A 26470-nucleotide genomic window follows, 5' to 3' on the forward strand; every position below is an offset into this window, starting at 1 on the left:
GGCGCGCTCTGTGCAGACTCGGCCTTCTTTTCTCAGTCCAGCGCTTCGGCCTCGCACCTGCCAGATCAACGCCCAGGGCCGCGGTGGGCCGAGGTGGCCGCGGGGATGGAGGGAGAGACCTGACTGACAGCAAAAAACTGTGCTCAGAAAAAGCAAAAGTCTTTTCTAGACTGATTGTAACGAAAACTAAAGGCATGGTGTAGGTAAGCAATCACGACGAACTCTGAAGCCTTAATGTTCCAGAGACTTGAAACGGAAATTTCCATTTCTTTGGGGAAAGGGAGAAAAGCAATTAACTTTAAAGGAAAAAAAAATTTTTTTTAAAGTGTTTGGGAAGTATTTTCTAACAAGGCCATTTGTTTTTGTCAAAGTTCTCTCTGACTACTTTCCATGGGACTTGTTTGGGGTGGGGGAGGGGTGTCTAAATGTAAAAGAATAGTGTCTTCCCTAATGTTTATTTCAGTCGTCCGAGGCACCACGTCTCTGTACTTTTACTTCCTTTTTTAGCTGTGTAAGATTAATTACTGCTTTCTATATTTTTTGCTCTTAAAAATATCCAACACGGTTGCATGATGCACCTAGTGGGCAAAATGAAACCAAACAAAAAGTGACAGGTGGTCTAATTTTTACCGGCCTCTAGCAAGCATGTTTTCAAGCAACATCTATACTGAGCTCCTTGAGGTACAATGTAAGTATTAGCAACGAAACACACCAACAACATCTGGAGAGTCATTAGCAACAGATTGGTAGGTAGAGGGAGAGTTCAAACTTCCAACAATCTGGTGGTGTTTCCTTTAACGGACTTGTTGACAGAAAAATAACCAGAGCTATTTTCTTAGGTAACTAAACTTGAAATGTGAATCAAACATGAACTACAACACAAGGAATTAACTCCTCTTGTTTCTTACGTGTATTTAGACATTTCAAATAGAACTTTTAGGATTCCATATATACCAGTAAATACCGTAAATAATATAATTTACTTCTGATTATTCCGGGAAGTTAGTATGTAATCCTTCAGTACAGCTGGAGGGTGTGATGATATAATAGTATTGTTGGCTGATAAAAGATAACTGGCATTAGTCCGACTTATGAGAGTTGCTGTCTAGCATTTATTATGGTTTCTAAGAGAAGACAGTGTAATAAAGAAGATTCTTAAATTGTACTCATGTAAAGTATAGGTATACATGGGTTATAATTTTCATGAAATAAAATTCTTTTTGCTAAATAACAAGAAATAAAACAGGGTAATTTAAGATGCCTACAGAGCTGGATTAAGACTTTTGGAGATCTTAAGCACTGAAAAGATTTTGATGTCTCACCAATTCACCTAGTGTGTAAATAAAAATAATACAAGACCAAAAAATAAATGTGAAGAAGTCCAACAAGGTTCTGACTTTTCCCATCTTGACTACTTTAGTGATTCTGCTGAAATATTAAACAATTTAAGGAATTTTTTTTCACTTTGGCTTTGCTGGTGTCCTAAAGCATATGCTTTGTTTGCTTATCGTATAACCCAGAACTGGCAGCACAGAGGTACAGAAGTTACAATCTTAGTTCATAAAACATAAGTAAGACTACAGAGGACCGTCAGGGAAAATCTCATGTTGATTGCTAGTTCACTGAAATAGATTCAAAGGTGAGTATCTCTGCGGTCAACAAGCTTACATTCTAACATGGTATACAAGAAAGATTTACAGTTAAGTATCTACTATATTGAAAATAGTTGTTTGTCTTTTAACACAATAATGGCACATATCTCAAACACTGAAATAGAGCCTTTTAGTTGGGTATAAAATACAAATAGTCATGGAAATCTTTTTCTTTTCAGCAGCTCATACTTATTTTAAAGGGACTATAGAAAGACTATAATAAAATTATTTTGTGCTTTCCCCTCTTTGACTTAAGTATGCATAGTTTCTCAATGAGTAACTTATGGTTATGTGTATATGGTATGTACAATTTCTTTACATAGTTTCAAAATCTTCCTTTTGTTATTTTTATAGATCCAAGGGAGGTAGGAAACAGGTTGGTACACTCAGGGGAACTTTTCATCATTTCATTATTGTGGGATAATGAAATGGCATTTGGCATTTTATTTCTGAGATTCAGTAGGCTTTTTCATATGGGTTCTCATACCACTTATGGAAGTCTTTTTGTAAAGTGAGAAAAAAATGCACAGTAAGCAACTCAAAAGTTTAATAGCAATGATTAATATTTGTGTAGTGCTTCCTGGTTATAACATACGATGTATACATTATTTAATCTTTACAACACCTCTGGGAGGTAAATATAACTATCCCCTCATTCTTTTCAGGTGAAGGAATTGAGACTTATAGAAATTGTGACTAAGGCCAGTAAATAGTGGATATAAGATTTGAACTCAGATCTTGGATTCCCAAATGTTAGGCCTTTTCCATTACTTCAGAGACCAGGACCCTGGGAGCTTTGTGTTTGGAACCCTTCGAGATTTTTCTCTAAATGCTGCTTCCATTGGCTGGTTTTGGCCTGTATCCTTTCCCCTTTCTCTGTAATAAGTTGTAATCATACATTAAAAAAAAAAAAAGAAAAAACAGACAGGATCAGGCACTAGTGTCCTAAGGAACATTAAGTCATTATATGTAATATGTTTTTGATTACTTGAGTGTGGATCTAACTGTAGTAGCATTAATCTACTAATGATTTATAATTGAGTAGCAGTTTAAAAACGTGGTTAACTTAATTGAAAGATCAAGGTTAACACCTCCAATAATAAGTCATGTTGATATCATGTGTCCCTGATATGATGTGATGAGGACATATCATGTTTATGGTCTCCTCTGAATCCATAAACTCAGCATAATTCTGAGAAGACATTATAAGACAAAACCAAACTGAGGGACATTCTATAAAGTTCCTGACCACTATTCTTCAAAAGTCAAGACTGAGTAATTGTCAACAATTGGAAGAAGCCAAGGAAACAGAACCACTAAATGTAGTGTGGAATTCTGGTTTGGACCCTGGAACAGAAAAAGTACATTAATGTAAAAATCTAAATAGAGTCTCTGAAACATAACAGTATTATGTCAATGTTAATTTCTTAGTTTTGATAGCAGTACCATGGTTGTGTAAGATGGTAACATTAGAGCATGCTGGATTAAAGGAGCATTCTGTACTATGTTTGCAAGTATTAGATAAATTGAAAATTATTACAACTAAAAATTTAGCAAAATATCTACAAGTAGACTATATTATATATATGTTTGCAAAAATATGAAATAAAACTTCCTTTGGAAAGAAGAATGGTAAGATCAAAGAACATGGAGATTCTAGAAAAAGATCTTTATTTGAATTAGACTGAGCTCCATGAGTTAATGCAGTAGAACAACTAAGAGAATGGATATATTAAAACCATTTTTCTTTGCTCATGCTTATGGACAGAGAATCTATACATTTTTATTCTCTTAGTCTGTGACGCTGCAATGAAATTGTTTGTTTTAAGGAAGGAATTCTGGCGAAATGAATTTTCTCTTAATTCAGTATTTATTTTTATAGTAGAAAATTACTCTGGATCTCCAATCATGAATAGTTAGGTCATAGAGAAGAATCAATCTCTTCAGAAACTATACACTATGGAGGGTAAAATGCAGGGAAGCAACAGGGTAAGTGGAAAGAGCACTAGTTTTGACCTAGCCTCACTGTATAGCATGACTTTGGGCACATTCTTAACCTCTCAGAGCAGTTTTTTATCTGTTTATTCTGTTGTAAGCATTAAATGAGATAAAATGTGTAAAATACCTGTACATACTAGACATCCAATAAAAATAAATTCAAAAGCTTTGGTTGTTATGTGCCCAAGACTTTGCCATGAATGAACTATGGTGAATATAAAAACACATGGAATGAAACGGCTTATAATCTCAAGGAACATTCACTTTGAGGAGAGATTAAAACATGCATAGGGGCTTCCCTGGTGGTCAAGACTCCGAGCTCCCAATGCAGAGGCCTGGTTTGATCCCTGATCGAGAACTACATCCCACATGCTGCAACTAAGACCTGGAGGAGCCAAATAAACAAATAAAAATAAATATTAAAAAAATGAATAGATGAAACAATTAGACAAAAAATTAGAGTTTAATTACAGAGTATTAAATTGTGTTGTAAAGATCATAGAGCAGTGATTAGAAAGGAAGAGAATCCTTGTTGGCTTAAGTTTTATGAAAGAGATTATCCTGAGAAAAGCCTTTAGGAACTGATGTACAAGTAATACTGGAGGAGGGCATGGCAACCATTTCAGTATTCTTGCCTGCAGGAGCCTGCGGGCTGCAGTCCATGGGGTCGCAAAGAGTCAGACATGACTGAAGTGACTTAGCACACAAGCATACATACAAGTAAATAGCAACTAATATGTTTGGACAGCTTTAAGGTTTCTGAAAAGTTTTTACAAGCATTATGCACTCAATATTCACAATCACTTTATGAAGTAAGTTTTATGAGCCCCATTTTAGAAATAAATTGAGACTCAGAGAAGTTTTTTGTTCTTGTCAAGGGGCAGAACTAGAACGCCTAGTAGTGCTAAGCAGTCTATGCTTGTTTTGTGAAAGTATTTTATGCTTCCATGCATTTTCATAATTGTTTTCTCATCATCTAAACAGTCATGTCAGAAGCTGAAGTCAGAGAGTCTAAGTGACCCATCCAGTTTCCCCTAACTAACTAGTTGGGAAAGCAGTACTAGGAACCATATTCCTGAATGTTTAGTGTACTCTTCCCTGGTTTCTACATTACCACATTCTTTTAATTTCCAGGTGGAGAGAAGGGAGGGAGAAGGGGAGCAGTACTGGATTTGAATTGGCTCAGATACACACACATTTCATCAAGGAGAAAAATGTCAACTTTGCAGGATTTGCTCACTTGCCTTGTGCTGAGAACGACATATATGAATGGGACAAGTGAATTGCCACACTTAAATTGCTGGTAGTATGTTTCACCTCATGATTCACATTCATGCTTTATCTTGGAATTACTTCCTTGGGGGGTGGCAATTAACTAGGAAACCCTTCAATTCATATGACTACGGAGGGTTCTATTCCTTATCTAGCTAATTCTGGTCTAAATACAGACTATTACTTGAGAATTGTAGGCCAGACTATTTTCATTTAAAGAAAAAAACCCACAGAATAAACCTAGATCTTTGGAACAGCACAGTGCTCTTCGTGTTCAGGGAATACAAAAATCTAGGCCTTGATTCTATATGGTGATTAAATTATTATCTATTTTAACTCTACAGCACAAAATTATCAATCTTACTTTACATTTTCAGGATTTTATATACTTTCCAAGGCAAATACAAGCTCTACTTCAATCCAGAAGATGGTATCTTCCCAAGTCAAAGTTGAACCAGTTCTACTGTCACTCTTCCTCCAGCGACAATTACAAACTATCACACTTCACTGTACATAGTCTCTGTCTATTTTTGGCTCAAAGCCTGATCATCGTTGTCTTGGGATGGATATTCTCACCTTTCTCAGCTTCCATGTCTGCCCCATAACTACCGTGGGAATCTGGTTATTTCTTACTCCTTGTTAATTATGTCTGAGGCTGCAAGGCGTCATCTTTTATACATTATGTCTGAGGATGCAAGCGTCAGGGCTTGGGATCGAGTGTGACAGTGTGTAAGTGGGTTTTGACAGGTTGACGTAAAAGACTGTATATGAAGTTGTACTTTGGTGAAACTTTGTTAGAGAAAATGTACATTTATGAAATGCTGTTAGACGGGTTCTGACTGTGCTGAGTTGGTTTGTGAGGCTTGACGTGTATGTATGCTACTATATAACAACGTAAGGAGCAGAAACTGATTGCCAGCCCAACCAGGGGGAGGCGGTACCTCAGGCCTTTGCTTAATTCAAACCGGAAAAACCTGTTGCAGGACTCCCAGCTCCCGCAGTTTCAGGCTGGCGTCTCCGCCAGCCGCGCGCAGATCCCCGCCAGCCGCGCGCAGATCCCCGCCGGGTAGTCGCGCGCCCAGCGCTTGACAGGAGAGCAGTCACGTGGCAGCCGCAAAGCGGCGCTTTGCGACCTCGATGACAGGCAAAATGTGCGACAGCCTTGGCTCCGGCCAACCAGGGGCGGAGGCGGCGGCCTGGGAGGAAGCGGAGGAGGCGGAGGCGGCCGTGGCGTTTGCCCGCCTGCTTTTTCGATCGTTTTCTCCGCCCCCGCCGGTCTCGCCGCCGCTGAAGAGAGCCGGGTGCGCGCTGTCGCAACCTGCCTTCATCCTGGCCGGCGACAGTAAGACCGGACCCACATCCTTACCAACCTCCCTGTCTCGGCGGCTGCGGAGCGGGCTCTACAGGGCACAGGCGGGCGGCCCAGGCGCCTGAAGGTTACCGAGTGCATGAGCGCCTAGCCTCCCGCACTGCCCCGCCCGCCCGCCGGCTCGCCCGCCAGCCCTTCGGCGCCCGGCGGCGGCGGCGGCGGCGGCGACGGCCGCAGGAGGCGCAGTCTCCCTCCCAGGTGCGCGTTTCGCTCCCGGAGCCGCGGAACTCGGCGGCCGCCATGACGTCCAACATGGACCGGGAGATGATCCTGGCGGATTTTCAGGTGAAGTATTGGGCCCAGTTATCCTCCCATCTCCAGCCTCGTTGCTTCCCAGTGCCCAAAGGGTGGCCTCTTCCCAGCGTTTGTTTGAGCACAGCAGTGCTGTGTGGTTTAGGTTTTTTTATACAGTACCTGGCTTGGGATGTGTGTGTGTTGTGAACTGTGGGGGACTATGTTATGTTGGGGGGTGTGTAGAATCTGTCATGTACGGTTTGAATGTGGTTTATAGGGTGAGGTGGTATTGTGTTGGGTTGTTTTGTGTGTGGACTGTGTGTTGTTTCTTGTATTATATGAAGAGTGTGTAGAGTTTGAGGGTATTAAATGTGGGGCTTCTAAGTATGAAGTGCTTTGGGTGAGGAGTTTGGGTTGTTTATGAGGAGAGTGTGCTGTGTGGGGTGTGGGTGTGGTGTTGTGGGTGTGGTGTATTAGGGGGAGAGTTAAAAAGAATGATGAGGTGGTAAGGGTAGCAGGGTATTGTGCTGGTTTTGAAGGAGAAATAAACATTTGAGACTTTGATGCCTTATTAGAATCTTTGGGTATAGGAGGATGAGGAGTGTATATATCAAAGTGAATTTACAAGCTGTGAATTCACAAGTTGGGTAAATGACCAATTCATGCTTTTGTACTCCCTTCCTCTACAGATTTGAATTACTTGGTTGGTGTTCTTTCTCCAGGAATAATTTAAAGGATGAGCTGAGATGATTTCTTAGTGAATCCAACTGTAGTGCTACTGTCACATAATTGTTTTAGGGAGACCCTTTGAAAGTAGAGCTGTATGCTTCATTAAGCACTTGGAGTTAGAATACCCTGTAAACACCACTTTTGCCTTTTGATGTTTGAAGAAAATGTTGTAGTGAGATGTTTTTAATCATTTATTTTGGCATTAACTTAGAAGCTTCAGTTACATATAGGCAGACGTTTCCTTCCTTTAACACTGTCGTCATTGCACATTGTCTAACATTAGCTTAATAGGCAGTGTTTTTTCTTACTGATATTTTGTAGGGCTTTTCTTCTTTCTTTGATTTTTAAAGTTACTTATTCTTACAACTTTATATTCTGATGTCCATTTCCAGAGTTTGCTCTTTTAATTATTTAAGTGATACCTGCTACATTAGGAAAATGCATGTATCTGCATTTCATTATACTGTAACTTTCAAACTCAGAAAGAGGTTCTGAAAATAAAAGATGACCACAAGGTTTTTGGTGCTTTGTAGGATTAGGATTGGCCTGAGATTTTCTGCCTAATTTCACCTTTTTTCATTCTTCAATTCAGTCTTTTACTTAATGTGGAATATGATTATGTGACAAAGGACTCTATATATCTAGAAATGGTTTTATCCTTTTGTAAAATTGTTCTGCTCTGGTAGGAATGGCTTTAGACTACAACAAAAAGGATAGTTTACTCATTATAACTTGTAGCTGTTTTCTCTCATTATTTGTGACAATTATTATGCTTAGATGTATTGGTTTTGGTCCGGAAATTTAGAATTCTTGTATTCAGAGGTAAAGTAAAATTTCCTGACAAGCTTTTCAGATTTTATTTTGAGCACATGAAAACATTCTAGTAAGTTTTTTTCTTCAAACAAATGGCAGTGCTGTGAACAGTTGTTTACAAATGGAAAAAAAAAGCTTATGGCATCTGCATCAAATAGTTGTTTGCCAAATGGTGAGAGTTAATTTCATATTATCACATAGGCAGGAGAATATTATTGTAGAATAAAGTTATTTAGAAAACCGTACACAAGCACATCAGCTTTTTGTGTATTTTAGGAACCTTGTATTCCTCTTGCAAATGATGATTCCAGATCGGTTTACTCCAGTGGACTTGGTTTTGAAATGGATTATTCTTCTCTGTGCTGTACACCTAAAACTAACACAGCATTGTAAATCAGGTGTGTGTGTTAGTCGCTCAGTCGTGTCTGATTCTTCGCGACCCGATGGACTGTGGCCCTCCAGGCTCCTCTGTCCGTGGGATTCTCCAGGCAAGAATGCTGGAGTGGGTTGCCATGCCCTTCTCCAGGGAAATCAGCTGTCTCCAATATAAAACAAAAATAAAAATTTTTCTTTTAAATAATATTATGTAAAAGTTTTATAGAATTAACCTAAAAAATAGCATTTATCCAGTTACCAGAAACCAGTCAATTTATTAAAAAAATTATAGCTTGAGATTTGAGATACAGATGCGTGGATGATACTGGCTTCTTCTGTAACTGGACAAATTGATTTCCCCAGCAAAAGTGAACATAGTGTAATTATGTTCTGTTTATTTCATATGGTTGTGAAAATTAATAATAGTTTTGAGCTCATTGCTGTTGTAGACAAGGACATGATTTTAAAATGTGACTAAAATTTAAAATAATTAAGTTTATGACGTTGATTATTGCTGGATAATAGGTTCTTATAAATACAATGTCCAAATGTGGGAAAGTTCTTGAGAAGGATTTTGTATTCTCTCTAAATATTTCAACTTAATAAAGAAAGGACTTCTGGTGAAGTCAGTGGAGGGGTGGCTAACAATCATATGAGGTAAATAGAACATAATTTTACTATATTCAGTTTTGAGTAGGGAAATTGATTTGACCAGTTATAGAAGAAGCATGTATCATTCAAGTATCTACATTCCAAGTCTTAGGCTATAATTTTAAAAAGTTGCCTGGTTTCTTTTAATAGGATAAGTGGTGGATGAAAGATTACAGCTCACATTTAATGAATAGATTTGAGATTTTGTAGGTGAGTGAACTAATTACAAAGCAAATATATTTCGAATTGTCTTCTAAAAGATTTTGCCCCCTCCCCCCAAGTAAAAGTAGCTACCAGTTGGAAAAAATGTTACATTGTGGTGAAATATGCATAAGATAAAACTTGCCATCTTAACTATTTTCAAGTTAAGAGATTTGAGATATAGATGTGTGGATGACAGTTCAGTGGCTTCAAGTATGATCACAGTTGTGCAACCAGCCATCTTCAGAACTCTTTTTATCTTGCAAAACTGTAACTCTGTTTCTATTAAATAACTCCCATTCTTCCTTCTCTCCAGCCTCTGGCAACCACCATTCTTTCTGTCTCTGTGAATGTGAATGCTCTAGGTACTTTAGATAAGTGGAATCATACAGTATATGTTCTTTTGTGACTTACTTATTTCACTTAGAATAATGGCCCCAATATTCATATATGTTGTAGCCTGTGTCAGGATTTCCTTCCTTTCTAATATTATTGAATATATGGAATAATATAATGGAATATGGAATATAATGGAATATTAATAATATTCCATTTTGTGTATGTACCACGTTTTGTTGATCCATTCATCTGCCAGTGGACACTTTTCCGCCACCTTTTGGCTATTGTGAATCATTAATGTTCTATATGGGTGTTCAAATATCTCTTTAAGTCCCTGTTCTCAATTCTTTTGGATATATACCCAGAAGTAGAATTGCTAGATCATATTGTATTTCTATTTTTAATTTTTTTAGGAATTGCTATTGTTTTCCATAATGGTTGCATCACCAAAATTGAGTGGAGAGAATGACAACATAGTGTTTAATCAATTATTTGTAAATTCCACTCTGACCAAGTAAGTTTGGAACTTGAAATAGTCTAACAAAAATCAGCTTCAAATGTAAATAGTGTTAGCATAGTATATTACTGGTAAATGAGTGAGTAGACTGGTACACCTCCAGTTCTGGCTAACCAGAATGAGGAGGGGGTGTAAAGGAATTTCCTGGGTTTAAAAGACAGGCAGGCACTGATGAATTGTGAGTTTTTTTCCTTTCTTAAGGTCTTTTTATAACAAAGAGATGCATTCAGGTGAAAGTTCCAAATCTTTTTGTAATTGTATAATTCTTTGAGTTTTTTAAAGGTTGAGGTATAGAACAAAAATCATTTGATCAAACAAACTCTTGATACTGCATTTGATTTGCTTACAGATGAGAAGACACTTACGCAAACAAAATTGTAGTTGCTGTTTAATAAGTAATTAGTTACCTTTTACTTTAATTCGCGATGAACAAAAGAATGAGTCTTCTCCCTTCCCCGTCACTTTAACTTTTCAATTAATACTATGCCAAAATGTTTTTCCTCTCAGATACTTTTTTTACTTATAATTTTCTTTTTTTGAGAGCAAAATGAGTGGTGTCGCAATTTCATGTCACGTGTGCATCTCATGTTTTTCTGTTTCTTGGTAACTGATAATACAGACACATAGATTAGAGCTCTACTCAAGTGAAGCAAAAGCAAGTCTAACTAGTAGTAATATTTTCTTTCAGACTTTCTCTTAAACAAAACTCATCTACCTTGCTAAAAAAGTATTTTTTTCTGAATCTAGTTCTGTTGGTCACAATAAGAAGACCTTTATTTCGTCTCTAATTCGGCACTGATTTTGATGTTACTTCAGTTGTGTATCCTGGATGACACAGTTGTGTGTTTGTTTTCTACTCCTGGTCTTTCCAGCTAGTAATACCTTTGCTACCTAAATTGCTTTGTACATTTACATTTATTGGATTACCTATATGGAGTATAATAAATTTTCATTTGCCCATCATCTCTTCTCTGAAGCATGAACTCTTCATGACACTACTGGTCTACCCTTTCATTATATTTTTTCCTTCTAAATGAAGCTGTGAATCCCTCTCCTGTCTTTTTCAGTTTGATACGAAGAGTTATCTTCTACAAAAGAGGATATCAGACTGTGAGTAGAATTGGTAGCAATCAGACAGACAGGTTTCCTTGGTGATGTTGTGATGTTGTGAATACTTACAAACCAAGTATTCATGGAACATCATCTTTATTTCCTGGGAAGTTATCTTGGGTGAGATTGAGTGCTATGGTAGGAAGTAGTCTTGTTACTCTTTTTCCTTTTCTTCACTGTCCCCTTTATTTTTAGAGGGACAAATCATATTGTTTTGTGTTTGGATGGTTGGTCATTGTGGAAATAAGGTTTTGGCATGTTGGTTAAAGTTTAGTAGATAGTGGTTAAGAGAATGGACTTTGATGTCTGATTATTTAGATTAAAATCACAGCTCTGCCACTTACTCATCTTGTCATTTTTGACCAGTTACTTCATACCACTTTGCTTCAGTTTTCCAATAGGAAAAATGAGTTAAAGTGATTAGAACAGATGTTTGATAAAGAAAGTGTTTAATAAATTTTAGCTGTTATTTTCACTGTTAACAGTTTTAAGGTACACACTTGTTTCCTGCAGGGGACTTCAGAGATCATCTATTTCTAGCTTCTCATTTTTCCTTTTGTGGAAGTTGAGACACAGAAAAAGGAAGTGACTTGTCCAAGGTCATGAACTGGTTTGAAACAAAGGTTTTATTCAGGTGTACATAAGAGTGTTCATTTTCTAGCTTAATTTGTCAGATAGCTTGAATTTCCAAAGGAAAACAAGATCCACCATTTAGAAATTTCTCTAAATTGATAAAACTTGTGTATAAATAAATTAACATTTCCTGGCATATGGCAGACATGCCAGAAGGAAGGAAGGGAGGGAAGAAAAGGAGGATGAAGGGAGGGACTGATCTCCCTAGACTGCCATTCAGTCCAGTCCAGTGCCAAGCTTCTAACCTCACAGGTGGTCAGAAACCATGGAGCGGAAGAGATTTCAGATTTGTTGAGTGTGGTTGGGTGGATGCCTATTGTTTGCCAGACAGGTTTTATGGACTCTGTAGTTCAGGGGCCAGGAAACTGTAATCTATAAGCTGGTTGCCTGTTTTTATAAATAAAGGTTTATTGACACACAGCCACACCCATTCATTTACCTGTTTTCTATGACTGCTCTGTCACTGCAGTGACAGAGGTGAGTAGCTGAGACAGAGACTTCATGGCCCATTAGCTTAAAATATTTACTATCTGGGCTTTTAAGATAAACTTACCTTTTCCCATATCACCCCCCCCCCCCCTCAGCCCACCCCATGATATCAGTACTTTTCTTTCTAGGTTTTAGTAACTCTGAAGTGAGAATATTTGAATGTATCACAGGCCACGTTACATGGTTATTCTTCTATAGGAGGCACTTAGGGCAGTTAGAGCTCTGGTTGTTTTTTATTTTTTTTGCTCTGGCTGTGGTTTTCTGATCGAGTCATTTATCCTTTCTGGATATCAGTTACACAGAATACAAGATGGAGATCTGCTTAGAGCCCTATCTACTTAAACATAAAAGATTGGACTAGATCAGGTGTTCAGATAGAGTCTGGATAATTACTTGAGGTTGGGGACATTCAGATATAATTTAGGTAGTTTATCTAGCTTTGTTGTGTTGTTGTTTAGTCGCTAAGTTGTGTCTGACTCTTAGCAACCAACCCCATGCTAAGTCTCTTCAGTTGTGTCCAACTCTTTGCATCCTTACGGCCTGTAGCCTGTCAGTCTCCTGTCCATAGAATTCTCTAGGCAAGAATACTGGAGTGGTTGCCATGCCCTCCTCCAAGGGATCTTCCTGACCCAGGGATCAAATTCGCATCTCTTATGTCTCCTGCATTGGCAGGCTGATTCTTTACCACTAGTGCCACCTGGGAAGCCCTTATCTAGCTTAAGGGGTTAGCAAACTACATCCCGAGTGCCAAATCACCATCTTTTTGTTTTTCTGTCAGTAGAGCCTTACTGGAAGACAGTTATGCATATTCATTTATGTATTGTCTCCGGCCACGTTTGCCCTTGTTATCAGAGTTAAGTAGTTCATTGCATGGTCTGCAGAGCCCTGGCTGTTACAGGAAAGTTTACTGATCCCTGGTCTAGATAAGTGGTTTTCAACTTCAGATGCTTTCTGTCCCCTGAAGACCACTGGGCAGTTTCTAGAAACATTTTTGACTCTCACAACTAGGGGTTGTTGTTGACATTTCATGGATAGAGGCCAGGGTTCTGCTGAATATTGTACAATGCAGTAGACATCCCACAATGATGAAGACTTATCTGCCCTAGAATTTCAATAGTGCTGAAAACCACTGGTCTAAATTAGTGGTTCTCAAACTTTAGCTTGCATAAAAATAACTGGGAAAGAAAATGACTCTCTGTGACCCCCATGGACTGTAGCCTACCAGACTCCTCTGTTCATGGAATTCTCCAGGCAAGAATACTGGAGTGGGTTGCCATTTCCTTCTCCAGGGGATCTTCTCGACCCAGGGATTGAACCCAGGTCTCCCTCGTTGTGGGCAGACTCTTTACCAATTGAGCCACCAGGGAACACCAAAACAAACAAACAAACAAACAAACAAAAAAACCCCAAAACCGGGGGGAATTGTTAAATCACAAGAGACCAGATTCTTTGATTCAGTGGATCGTGGGTGGTACCTGCAAATTTGCATTTGTACCAGGTTCTCAGGTTATTCTGATGTTGCTGGATCTATGGACTAGAGAACAACTGAACTAAATGATTTTTGACATTACATTCATTCCTGTGATTCTTTGATTTTGTGATCTTAAGTACTCTTCCGTTTTTTATGACTTAGGAAAATTTGAGTATTTCAGTGTATACCTGATGTTCATCATAAAATGTGCTGTTTCAGGAGTCTGTATGTTTGAAGGCTTAGTTTTCACATCCCTTTGAGTGTGTGTGTGCTCAGTCGTGTCTGTCTCTTTGTGACCCTATGGACTATCGCCCACCAGGCTCTTCTGTCCATGGGTTTCTCCAGGCAAGAATACTGGAGTGGGTTGCTGTTTATTCCTCCAGGAGATCTTCTCAAACTAGGGCTTGAATCTGTGTCTCCTGTATTGGGAGGCAGATTCTTTACCACTGAGCCACCTGGGAAACCCTCATATCCTTTTGGAATACTTCTATTTGTCTTTCAAAAGCATCACCTGCTTTTTTCTTATTTAATTACATCAATATTCTATGCCCAGTTAGTGTTAATCATTTTCTTAAATATCTTGTACATATTTCTCTTCTTTTGATTCTTATATCAGATAGTTGCTAATCACTTACCATGTTTCTTTCCTCTACTGCCAGCTGTTTGAGTGAACAGCTGCCTGGATTTTAACCACTGTTCCTGTAATATCTATTAAGAGGTGCTCAGTGAATATTTTTTGAAGGAATATTATGAATATTGGCTGTTATGGTACAAATAAATGGAGTAGAATTGTAAATTTTTATGTATTTTTAAGTGCCTACTGTTTTGTGAATATGGTTTGGAATAAGTAAATCTGTCATTGGGAGAGTAAAAATTAGACTCATTTATTGAATTGAGGGTTATAACTTCAAGGTGACCCATTTATAGAGAAGTTCAAAACACCTACCCTCTGTGTTAGCTTTCATAGAGGACTCAGTAAGGTAATGTGGCAAAATATAGGGCTTGAGGCCATGACCTTTGTAAAATTTGAATGCTATCACTGAATTGCCTTATGTTACCACTCTACCTGATTACATTTTCACTCAAACTGTTTTTAAGGCAGAAATTCTAATTTCAAATCACAATTTCTTGCCATGTTAAATCATTAGTCGTTGATTTTAAGGTAAGTTTGAGAAGCAAAATTAACGGAATAATTGTACCTGTTTTTATACTTATTTGTGGTTATAGAGGAAAAATTAGGATAGAATGAGATATCAAGTTATGGTAAAGAAAAGTAGAAAAGTTTGCAGGTTATGTACACCCTTAATGGCATTAGAGTTAGGTTCCAGTCACCTTCCCCTCCCTTCCTCCCCTCCCCTCCATCCCAGAGTTCATGTGCTTTAATGACTGAGCTCTAATAGAAAAATATTAGAGGAAAGTTTTGTCTCTCGTGCTCTCCTGGCATCCCACTCTCTTTCTCTCAAGGGAAGAGTAGTGGTTAAACTATTTTTAAAGTCAATTTTAGTTGTATTCTTTGGCATCTTTAAAGCGAGATGGAGACATAATTGATTGTTTTTATTTTAGGTTTAATGAACAAGGAATAATAATACTAGCATATAGCTTTTGACTGGTTTGTATGTGCCAGATATTGTGCTAGGGTCTTAACATCTAAATTCTACAGCAACCCTGTCTTGGATTTCAGAGATAACCATGGTTTCTGTATGACTTGTCAGAGCTCTGACTGCTGCTGCTTTTGTTTCTGATTATATTTTCAAGGATATTTGTGCAGTGAGAAGCCTTGGAAGACAGAGGTAATATCTCTCCCTGGAGCAAAGGGCAAGCACACACAGTGTCCATTTAAAAAGAATTCGGTGCTTCAGGCTCTGGGTTCCTTCTCTAACACAGTCCACTGTATGTGCAGGTATCGTTTGGACTGCTTTGTTGGTGTCACCCAGTGGGAAATGGAACTAGGAAACTGTGCAAGAAAATTCTGATATTTTGACTACAAATATTGCCATGAATCATAAAGTTCATTGTCTCCAACTCAGGAGTCTAGGTCTTCTGTCAGCATCCATGAAACTGGCAGGCTCCAACTTCATTTGCAAGTAGGGTGAAAATCACATATCCTTCAATTCTCTTAACAGTTCTAGCAATAAGGATGGGATGTTGACAGACACATAACTTATTGAAAGAGGAAGAGTGAGGGCCTTATGGGCTGGTTAATAATTTGAGGGAAGTCCTTGGGAATTGGTAGCAAATATGTTGACAAAACTGAGTGGTTCTCTACTTTCTTGCCTATTAATGAGGAGGAAGTAAGTAGGTGGTTGCAGACTGAGTACCAGGAAATAGGTTCGAAGACAGCTGCCCAAATAATCCTCTGGTTGTGGCTTGTTGTTGTCATAGCCTGCTGGGCCCCTCTGTCTAGGGATTTCCTAGGTAAAAATTATGGAGTGGGTTGTCGGTTCCCTCTTCACTGGTTGTGGCTAACTTTCAACAACTCTCAAATATCCTCTCAGATGGAGAGAATGTTTTCCACCAATTTGTCAGTCAGACTCAGGTTCTGACGTTCTGCAATGTAGCAAATAGCACTAAGATTTGTCCTGGCTGGGCAGAAGGTTCTGTCTCCTTTCAGACATTTAGAGATGTATATACACCTACATTTGAGTGTGAAAGGAGTCAAATTTACAGTCACAGTGGACAGAAAGCAAAATTATTAGAACTTTGACTGATTTGTCTGAGAGACAAGAGAATGAGGGTGTGTAATGTCTAGTAGCTCAGCCCCTCCTTTGGAGGAAGCTTTATTCCCAACTTCGTTATCTAAAGCAAAGCCAGTGACTCAGTGAGGTCCTCAATTAAGGTTTCCCTAAACCTGGACCTGGTTCACCAGTGGTTCAGCCAAGCTGAAATGGGTTGTGTCTGCTTGTCTTTTGTGACTGTTCAGCCTTTGTACCAGCTATGCAGACTAGTAATGACTGTAATTGCTCTGTTCAGTGGATAGAACTCAAAGAGTGTTCTTATGGGTCTGGCCTGTCCTTTCCTTCATGAGACTTGTTGTATTTCTATTGACCCTTGGCCTGTAGCCAGTGGCCCAGTTATTTGGTCTGCCACTTGGAAACTATAGACTGACAGATTAAAGACAGCTTTCTTTGAAGCTGTGAACTATGGAAACAAATTATAGCTGCTGATCAAACTGTCTGAATCACTCATGTAGATGCCCACAGTAAGGGCTTTTTCTCTGATGAAGCCCCCTGGAATCAAGCTTCTGATTGAGCCTGTACTGCCCAGAGCCATTACTGTTGCCAGGATCCATCATCATATCAGATGTGACAACATATCAACTGTCATAAAGTGTGTATAAAGTAAAAGACTGTATTTCTGATGCAGAGGGTACCATTGCATGCCAGGCTTGTGACTGCTGCCAAAAGTTGACCTTTTTGTCACATGAGAGAAGCCACATTGCATGGGATGTGGCCCCTGCTTGCTTTTCGCAGGTTAAATAAATTGGACCTTGACCTCCCTCTCTGAAGTATCAGCAGTGCCTCACTGTTCTTTGTCCAGTTAGCTGACTGGCTACGCCATTTTGGCTCTTGAAACTAATTGTGCTCTACTTTCCATCTTTCTGGACCTTTTGCAGTCTGGCGATGGTGCAGTTTTTATTGCAAAAGTCAGTGGTGAGCTGACAGTCAAGGTATTTGAGGGACCTTTCATGCAGTCTACCATTCACAGCTTTTTGATTGTCATTCCTATGATTCCTCTTAATCTTGTGGACAAGTCTATTGGAAATACCAGGAGTTGGCCTCCAGATTCTTTACTTTCATGCAAAACACTTGTCAGCACTTCCTGATGCCTACCCCAGCCCCATACCATAGCCTTCAGTTAGAGATTCTGTGGGGCAGATTACTGGTGGGCCTGGTCAGATGGGACAGTTTGGATTAGCTGCCTTCATTAGTTCCTGTCAACGACAAGGATTAAGCTCAGTTGTAGGAATTGAACTGGGAACCCTAAGGGCCACCACTTAAATGGGACATCATGTTGAGACACAAGTTAATAGTGCCTCCAGACTGATGTAGGTCCCACTTGGAAGGAACCAACAATTGTGAACAACCCACTCTTTCTAGGTGCACTGTGTCTGCCTTCAGGACTGTATTTCTTGTGTGGAAACCAGGCATTAACTCCGCTTCCTGCAAAAAATATGGACTCCTTCACCTTTTGAATATTTAAGTAAACATCACTGGTAGATCTTGTAGCCTTCATATGACTGCCAAGGTCTCTCTGAAATGAGGCTATCTTTGGGAAAGCCTCGCAGAGTGATTTCTGATTTGTTATTTATGTGCACCCTGTGGACAGTTATCTCTCTGAGGGAAGTCATTCAATTAGAATAGGTCGTTCAAAATTTGTTCCTGACTTTTTAGCTGAAGTGATCAGTGGATCATCTTGGCCCTGGAAAGCATTCAGGTCAGCCACAAGTCACTGACCAGAGTTGATAAAATTGCCCTATACTTCTTTCCTGTGGGTCAGGGCAGAGTGTGTATAATTGTTAATTCATTCCCTTGTTCCTAGATTAATGCCTTGGGCCAAGTGGAAAGGTTAATACAGAAACTTTGAGAGAAAGCTATCAGACTTTTTGTTTTTTTAAAGATTTTATTTTTTGACTGGGTTGGGTCCTATTTGCAGTGCACAGGCTCTTTCCAGTTGTGGTGAGCTGGGGCCGGTCTTCGCGCTGGTGCCCGGGCTTCTGTTTGCGATGGCTTCTCTTGTTACAGAGCGTGGGCCCCAGGTGCGCAGTCCTCAGCAGCTGCAGCGTGTAGGCTCAGCGGTTTCCGTGCGCAGGCCCTGGAGCACTAGGCTCAGTAGCTGTGGCTCACAGGCCTCACAGCAGGTAGGACTGAGCTAGTGTCCCCTGCATAGACAGGTGGATTCTTAGCCACTGGACCTCCAGGGAAGCCCCACACACTCTTCAGAGGTAGACCCTGATGACTTATCCGATTTTGTCATGTTACTTGGTTGTGAAACCCTGAGGAACATGGATGAAATAAATTTTGAGAATTGTCATCATCCTGCTGACTGTTGATCGTTGCCTTAATTAAATGTTGTACGAGACAAATTAGATAGATTTAGCCCTAGCTTCTGCCAGTCAGATTAATCACAGTGGCTGTTGGAGTGGTATACCCATGAGAAACTTTGTTCAGTGGCAGAGATGGTTAGGATTGAGGGGTAGATGTTGTTGGGAGACAGTTCTCTCTGTGTGTCTTCTATTTCTGCCTGTCTTATGAATAGAGACACTGGTTGTTCCACTGCTGTTTTCAAGGGTGTTGGATTGTGACCAGCCATGGTCACATGTCCTCTTCCAGACCAAAGGGCAAGTTTGCTTATGGCCTAGAAAATAAAGATAAACAAAGCAGAGTGGGCATGCTTACTGTCCACGATAAAAGATTCATGTTTGGACTTGTCTGATGGTCCAGTAGATAAGAATCCATCTGCCAATAGAGGGGACACGGGTTCACTCCCTGGTTTGGGAAGATTCCACATGCTGTGAGGCAAAGCCAGTGTAGCACAACTACTGAGTCTTCCTCCAGCATTCATGAAATTGTAACAGGCTGCATTGTTAGCATGCAAGTAAGTTGAGAGTAATATTTGATTAGGGTTAGGGTTAGGGTTAGTTCTTACCACCATGAAAGGTTGATAATCCCTCATTGTACAGATTGAGTTTGGAGATAATTGTAATTACTACTAATGTTTACTGAGCATTACTTTTTACTGGTGTCTGTGATGTGTTTTATCTGCATTATCCAAACTAATTGGTATATGACATCTAATCTGTGGTAGCTCTTGTTATTATTCCCATTTTAAAGATTAAAAAATGGAGGTGTAAAGAGGTTAAGTAATTATCTAATGATAGGTAGTCATAACAAGACTGGTTTTGGAACTCAGTTCTCGTCTGTGATCTTATATATCCACATTTCTTAAATGGGCATGCTAGGGAATACTCAAAGCTACAGAATAAATATGCACATTTTGTAGGACCAATTTACTAGAATAAAAGAAATATATGTTTTAAAAAAATTAAAGACAGTTATCATGAAGTAAATATAAAATTTGCATGAATTTTAAATAGAAAAGGAAATTTCAAAGAAATTGTAAAAATGTGGCCTGCTTTTCTTTGGGTCATCTCCTCCCCTCCTTCCACGAGAGAACATGTTTTCCTCTATTATTCTGACTACAGTAGAGGAAAATATTAATAAGAACTGCATTTTAAAAGTTAGCCTTAAAAAAAACAACAGAGATGCCTCCAGTAATTTTTGATTTTCATCTTATTGTATATAGCTTTGTGAAACACGGAAAGGAAGAATAACAAGGTTTTTCTGGTGTCTCAGGATTTACTGAGGCTAATAGAGGAATCAAAGAAGAAAAAAACTGGTATTCATTGACTTATCACCTTGAAATTGTGTGTGGCAGTGGTTTCTATTGGGATTACTTAGTACTTTAGCAAGAGATTATCCTGTCATTGGTATTTTTTTTACTTCATTTTTGCATTTATCTGTATTTGTATTGTGTTAATAGCAATCTATATTTATGCTAAGTAAGTTTGCATCATTTTGGGGCATGCTGTCTGTTTGGGTATATTTGTGAGGTCCTGGTAGTGGGTTGTGAAACTAAAGTCCTTCTTTATCTACGGGGAATTGGTTCCAGGAGTCCCTGAAGATACCAAAACCCCAGGATGTTTGTCCTTTATATAGAATGGCCTAGTACAGTGAATACAGTGGGCCCTCTGTGTCTACAAGTTTCACATCCTTAGATACTGTAATGACATAGTGGCAAGACTAATAGATTTGATTCCACTGAATCAATCAAGTTGACCCCAAGTTGATATACATGAACTTTGTTTTACACTGTGTTGTGGTTTTTTTTCTTTTTTTTGCGTTGTATTTTTAAAAAAGAAAAACATTACTTAGTGATTATTTTGGGATAATGTAGTAAGATATTTTGCCAGGGTTGACTGAATATTTGATGAAATTAAATACTTAAGGGTTTTTAAATATGATAATGTATTAGGTTATGTTAAAAATGTCCGTATCCTTTAGAAAAATATACAGAAATACTTACAGATGAAATGATATGATGTCTGGAATTTACCTCAGAACTTTCTGGAAGGTCTTTGGGGGTAGATTGATGGGGAATAAAACAAAAGTGGCTGTGTTTTGGTACTTGTTGACGAGGCTGTTATGTTCATGGTTGTTCATTTTACTGTTCTACTCTTGTATGTGCTAGATCTTTTTCATAAAAAAGTAAAAAAGATGTTTTGCCAAAATAAAAGGAACTTCCGAGAGATTGTAAGCTTTAGGATAGTAACTTCATGTTCTAATGGATTGTAAGATTAGAGGAATAGGGATATGACTATTACAAGGAAGTTATAACAATCATATAAAGTTATGGAATTCTAGCATTTTACCAATATAGTTGGTAAATTTTTGTCTATATTTTTGTCTTCAGTGTAAAACTTAAAGTAGCTTACTAGTTAAATTTTCTTTCTTAAAAGCCTTAGCTGAAGTCTTGGAATAAAGGTTTCCTGAAAATAATCAATTTTCTAACTAAAATGAAAGAAAGTTGTAAGAAATTAACTTTGTGTACTAAATTTGAATAACTGAAAAGATCAGTTATTTTGGCAAAGAGGTGCTAATAGCTTTTTTCTTTTTTTAAAGCAATATTTAAATAAAATCAGAAACCTAAGTACAAAAGATACATTAAGCCACAGATAAAGGCCAGTTAGTGATGTGTCATTTTCTGTTTATTGATACAGTCTGCTTTTTGCAGTGCCCTTTTACTTTTCATTCTGCCTTTGTTGTCCCAGTAGAATAGCAAGTGATGATAATGTTCAAATATGTTTTTTTCTTTCTGTCCTTTTCTTTCATTTTTATTACATATGCTTCAGGTGCATTATAATTTGAGATCTTTATGTACTACAAAGGGATCACCCACAGAATTCTAGTTACCCTTCATCGCCGTGTACTTAACCTCCTTTACCCCTTTCATCCACCTCCAGCTCCCGTACTCTGATAACCCCTGATCTGTTCTCTGTATCTGTGAGACTGTTTTTGTTTTGTTTGTTCATTTGTTTTGTTATAGATTCCACATATGGGTGAAATCATATGATATTTGTGTTTTTCCTTTTGGTTTTATTTAACATAATATCCTCAAGTTCTATCCATGTTGTCAAAAATGGCAAAATTTATTTTATGGCTGAATAGTATTCCATTGTATATAATTTATACAAACACACACACTCACACACTCTCTCTCTCTCTCACTCACTCACACACACACACATACACACACACACACACACACGCCCCACGTCTTCTTGGTCCTTTCATTCACTGATGGAAACTTAGGTTGTTTCTGTGTCTTGGCTATTGTAGATAATGCTGCAGTGAACATAGAGATTCATATATCTTTTCAAATTAATATTTTTGTGTTCTTTGGATAAATACCCAGAAGTGGATAGCTGGATCATATGGTAGTTTTATTCTTAATTTTTTGAGGCATCTCTATACATTTTACATAGTGACTGCACCAGTTTACAAAACCCCTAACAGCAAACGTGGGTTTCCTTTTCTACATATTCTGTCCAACTTTTTATTTCTTGTGTTTTTAATAGCCATTTTAACAGTTGTGAGGTAATAGTTCATTGTGGTTTTGATTTGTGTTTCTCTGATAATTAGAGATATTGAGCACCTTTTCATGTATGGGTTAGCTATCTGTATGTCTTGTTTGGAAAAATAACTATTCAGATCCTCTGCCCAGTTCTTAATTGTTGTTTGACAACAACTGTTTATTTTTTGTTATTGAGTTATATGAGTTTTTAAAGTATGTTTTGGATATTAACCTCTTATCAGGTATGATTCACAAATATCTTCTCCCATTCAGTAGGCTACCTTTTAATTTTGATGGTTTCCTTTGCTGTGCAGAAGCTTTTTAGCTTGCTGTAGTCCCATTTGTTTGTTTTGCTTTTGTTTCCCTTGCCTTTGAACTCATCCATGAAGACATTGCTAAGACTGATGTCAGTGAGGTTAAAACCTATGTTTTCTTCTAGGGATTTTATGGTTTCAGGTCTTACATTCATGTCTTTACTCCATTTTGAGTTGATTTTTATGTTTGGTGTGGATAGTGGTCTGAAAGTGAAGGTGAAAATCGCTCAGTCCTGTCCAACTCTTTGTGACCCCATGGACTATACAGTCCATGGAATTCTCCAGGTCAGAATACTGGAGTGGGTAGCCTTTCCCTTTTCCAGGGGATCTTCCCAGCCCAGGGATTGAACTCAGGTCTCCCACATTGCAGGCGGATTCTTTACCAGTTGAGCCACAAGGGAAGCCCAGGAATACTGGAGTGATTAGCCTATCCCTTCTCCAGCCGATCTTCCCAACCCAGGAATCGAACTGGGGTCTCCTGCATTGCAGGCAGATTCTTTACCAGCTGAGCCATCAGAGAAGCCCACATAGTGGTCTAGTTTGATTCTTTTGCATGTGACTGTCCAGTTTTCCCAGCACAATTTATTGAAGATGCTATCCATTCTCCATTGTATTTTCTTTCCTTCTTTGTCATAAATTAATTGACCATTTATCTGTAGGTTTATTTACAGGTTCTCAATTTTGTTCCATTGAGCTCTGAATCTGTTTTGTGTGAGTACCATTATAGCTTGTAATGTAGTTTGAAATCAAGGAGCATGATACCTCTAATTTCATTCTTTCTCAAGATTATGGCTAAACAGGATCTTTTGTGTTCTATACAAATTTTATAATTATTTGTTCTAGTTCTATAAAATATTCCATTGTAATTTTGATATTACATTGAATCTGTAGATTGCTTTAGGTAGTATGGACATTTTAACAATATTCTTCCAATCCATGAGCGTGGAATTTCATTTAGTTTTGTTCTCTTCAATTTCTTTCATCATTTTCTTATAGGTTTCAGTGTACAGGTCTTTCACCTCTCTTGGTAATAATTTTTCCTAGGCATTCTATTATTTTTGATGCAGTTGTAAATGAATTGTTGTCTTAATTTCTCTTTATGGTAATTCATTGTTAGTGTATAGAAATGCAACAAATTTCTATACATTAATTTTGTATCCTATGGGTACTGGATTTATTTATTAGTTCTAGTAGTATTATGATGGGGTCCTTAGGATTTCCTATATATAGTATCATGTCATTTGCAAATAATGTCAGTGTTACTTCTTCCTTTCCAATTTGAATTCCTTTTATTTCTTTTTATTGTCAAATTGCTGTGGTGTGGCTAGGATTTCAAACACTGTGTTAAATAAAATTGCAATAATAGGCATCTTTGTCTTGTTCCTTATAGCTTTTCACTGTTAAGTGTGGTATTAGCTGCAGGTTTGTCATATGTAGCCTCTATTATGTTGAGGTACATTCACCCTATACCCACTTTATTGAGAGTTTTTATTATAAATGGGTATTGAATTTTATCAGATGCCTTTTCTATATCTATTGAGGTGATCATTTGACTTTTCCCCTCTTTGTTATATTAAAGTGGTGTATACATTGACTAATTGGCAGATATTGAGCCATCCTTGCAACTCCGGAATAAATTCCTCTTTGTCATGGTATATAATCCTATCTATGTATTGTTGAATTTGGTTTGCTAACATTTTATTAAGAATTTTTGCATCTGTGTTCATCAGTGATGTTGGCCTGTAATTTTTTGTGTGTGATGTCCTTGCCTGGTTTTGCAATCAGGGTAATGCTGGCCTCATGAAACATGTTTAATGTGGATTTGTTGTAAGATCAGAGAAATACTGCTTAAGCTATTAGTCTTCCCACTTAAGCAGGCATGAAGAGTATGTAAAGTTAAAATGTAGATTATGACATAATGAAGTATGTTTTATTGCTAAGATTAAAGATTTTGTTGGATCATAAATCCTGTCCATAATCCAGGAGTAATTTAATTTGCCAAGATAAAAATATTAATATGCCAAGAAACAACCACATACTTTCCTGGCATGTCTAACAGGATTTTTATGTCTTTACTTTTTTTAAAATCTATGCTTTATGTGCACGTGTGTGCATGTGTGTGTGTTTGAGAGAGACAGAGAGAGAGAGACAGAGAGTTAAAGAAGAGCCTTGGCATTTCCAGGAGATAGGTCCTGAAGGTATACTGACTTAACATGAATGTAGAGTCATCCTTTGATTAAAGGGCAGTGGTAACATACATAGCTGGCCCTAGGACTCAGTTCCATATGCAGTCCTCCTGAGTTTTTAGGAGACCTTCATGAAGATACTTTCAAGAAATTCCCTGCTGGCTAGGCTACATCTCACAGTTGCAGCTGCTGTTCATCACCCATGGAAAAGTATAAAACTATAGAGTCATGTATTTAGGCTGCTTTTTTCACTTATCCCAGATAGGATGCTCTGATCTTGCCCAACAAGACCTTTCCTCAGAAATAGTGATATGTCTCTTCTGGTTGTTATTGTGGTCAGATGAGTGAAATAAAAGAGATGGGAGTATCATGGAGTTTTGGTGGTATTAGTGATAGTCCTGGATTAATGAATAGAAGCTTCAATTCTTATTACATATCATATATTGTGATGTGAGGATATGAAGAATACTGAAAAATGTATATTACCTGAAACTGTCTTCATGAATATTTTCACTCACTTAACAAAACTGAATACCTACTCTGTGCCAGGCATTGTACTAGTAATTGGGAGATTACTACTTCATAATGCAAGTAAGATAGCTAATAAAAGTTTAAGTTCAGTTTAGTTGCTCAGTCGTGTCTGACTCTTTGTGACCCCATGGACTGCAGCACGTCAGGCCTCCCTGTCTGTCACCAACTCCCGGAGTTTACTCAGACTCGTCCATTGAGTCGATGATGCCATCCAACCATCTCATCCTCTGTTGTCACCTTTTCCTCCTGCTTTCAATCTTTCCCAGCATCAGGGTCTTTTCAAATGGGTCAGCTCTTTGCATCAGGTGGCCAAAGTATTACAGTTTCAGCTTCAACGTCAGTCCTTCCAATGAACACTCAAGACTGATCACCTTTAGGATGGACTGGTTGGATCTCCTTGCAGTCCAAGGGACTCTCGAGAGTCTTCTCCAACACCACAGTTCAAAAGCATCAATTCTTTGGTGCTCAGCTTTCTATATAGTCCAACTCTCACATCCATACATGACTACTGGAAAAACCATAGCTTTGACTGGATGGACCTTTGTTGGTAAAGTTATGTCTCTGCTTTTTAATATGCTATCTAGGTTGGTCATAACTTTCCTTCCAAGGAGTAAGCGTCTTTTAGTTTCATGGCTGCAATCACCATCTGCAATGATTTTGGAGCCCCCCAAAATAAAGTCAGCCACTATTTCCACTGTTTCCCCATCTGTTTGCCATGAAGTGATGGGACTGGATGCCATAGTCTTAGTTTTCTGAATGTTGAGCTTTCAGCCAACTTTTTCACTCTCCTCTATCACTTTCAAGAGGCTGTTTAGTTGTTCTTCGCTTTCTGCCATAAGGGTGGTGTCATCTGCATATGTGAGGTTATTGATATTTCTCCTGGCAATCTTGATTCCAGCTTGTACTTCCTCCAGCCCAGTGTTTCTCATGATGTACTTTGCATAGAAGTTAAATA

The 26470-nt window shown here is 38.3% G+C and overlaps 1 protein-coding gene across 3 annotated transcripts in view; it reads left to right on the forward strand.

Moving 5' to 3' along the window:
* The first annotated feature begins 67 nt into the window (after positions 1–67).
* The window catches only part of FAF1 (Fas associated factor 1), a 494313-nt gene continuing 467910 nt past the window's right edge, over positions 68–26470 (forward strand). For 2 of the 3 annotated variants that reach the window (XM_061121932.1, XM_061121933.1), the window contains exon 1: positions 6110–6576. In XM_061121932.1, the coding sequence (XP_060977915.1) occupies positions 6532–6576 (45 nt within the window). In that variant the 5' untranslated portion in view covers positions 6110–6531. Of the gene's footprint in view, positions 204–6109; positions 6577–26470 lie in introns of those variants that run through there. The other variant, XM_061121934.1, reaches the window with a different exon arrangement.

Source organism: Dama dama, chromosome 20 (genome assembly GCF_033118175.1).
Source record: "Dama dama isolate Ldn47 chromosome 20, ASM3311817v1, whole genome shotgun sequence".
In the NCBI taxonomy this organism is placed as follows: Eukaryota; Metazoa; Chordata; class Mammalia; order Artiodactyla; family Cervidae; genus Dama; species Dama dama.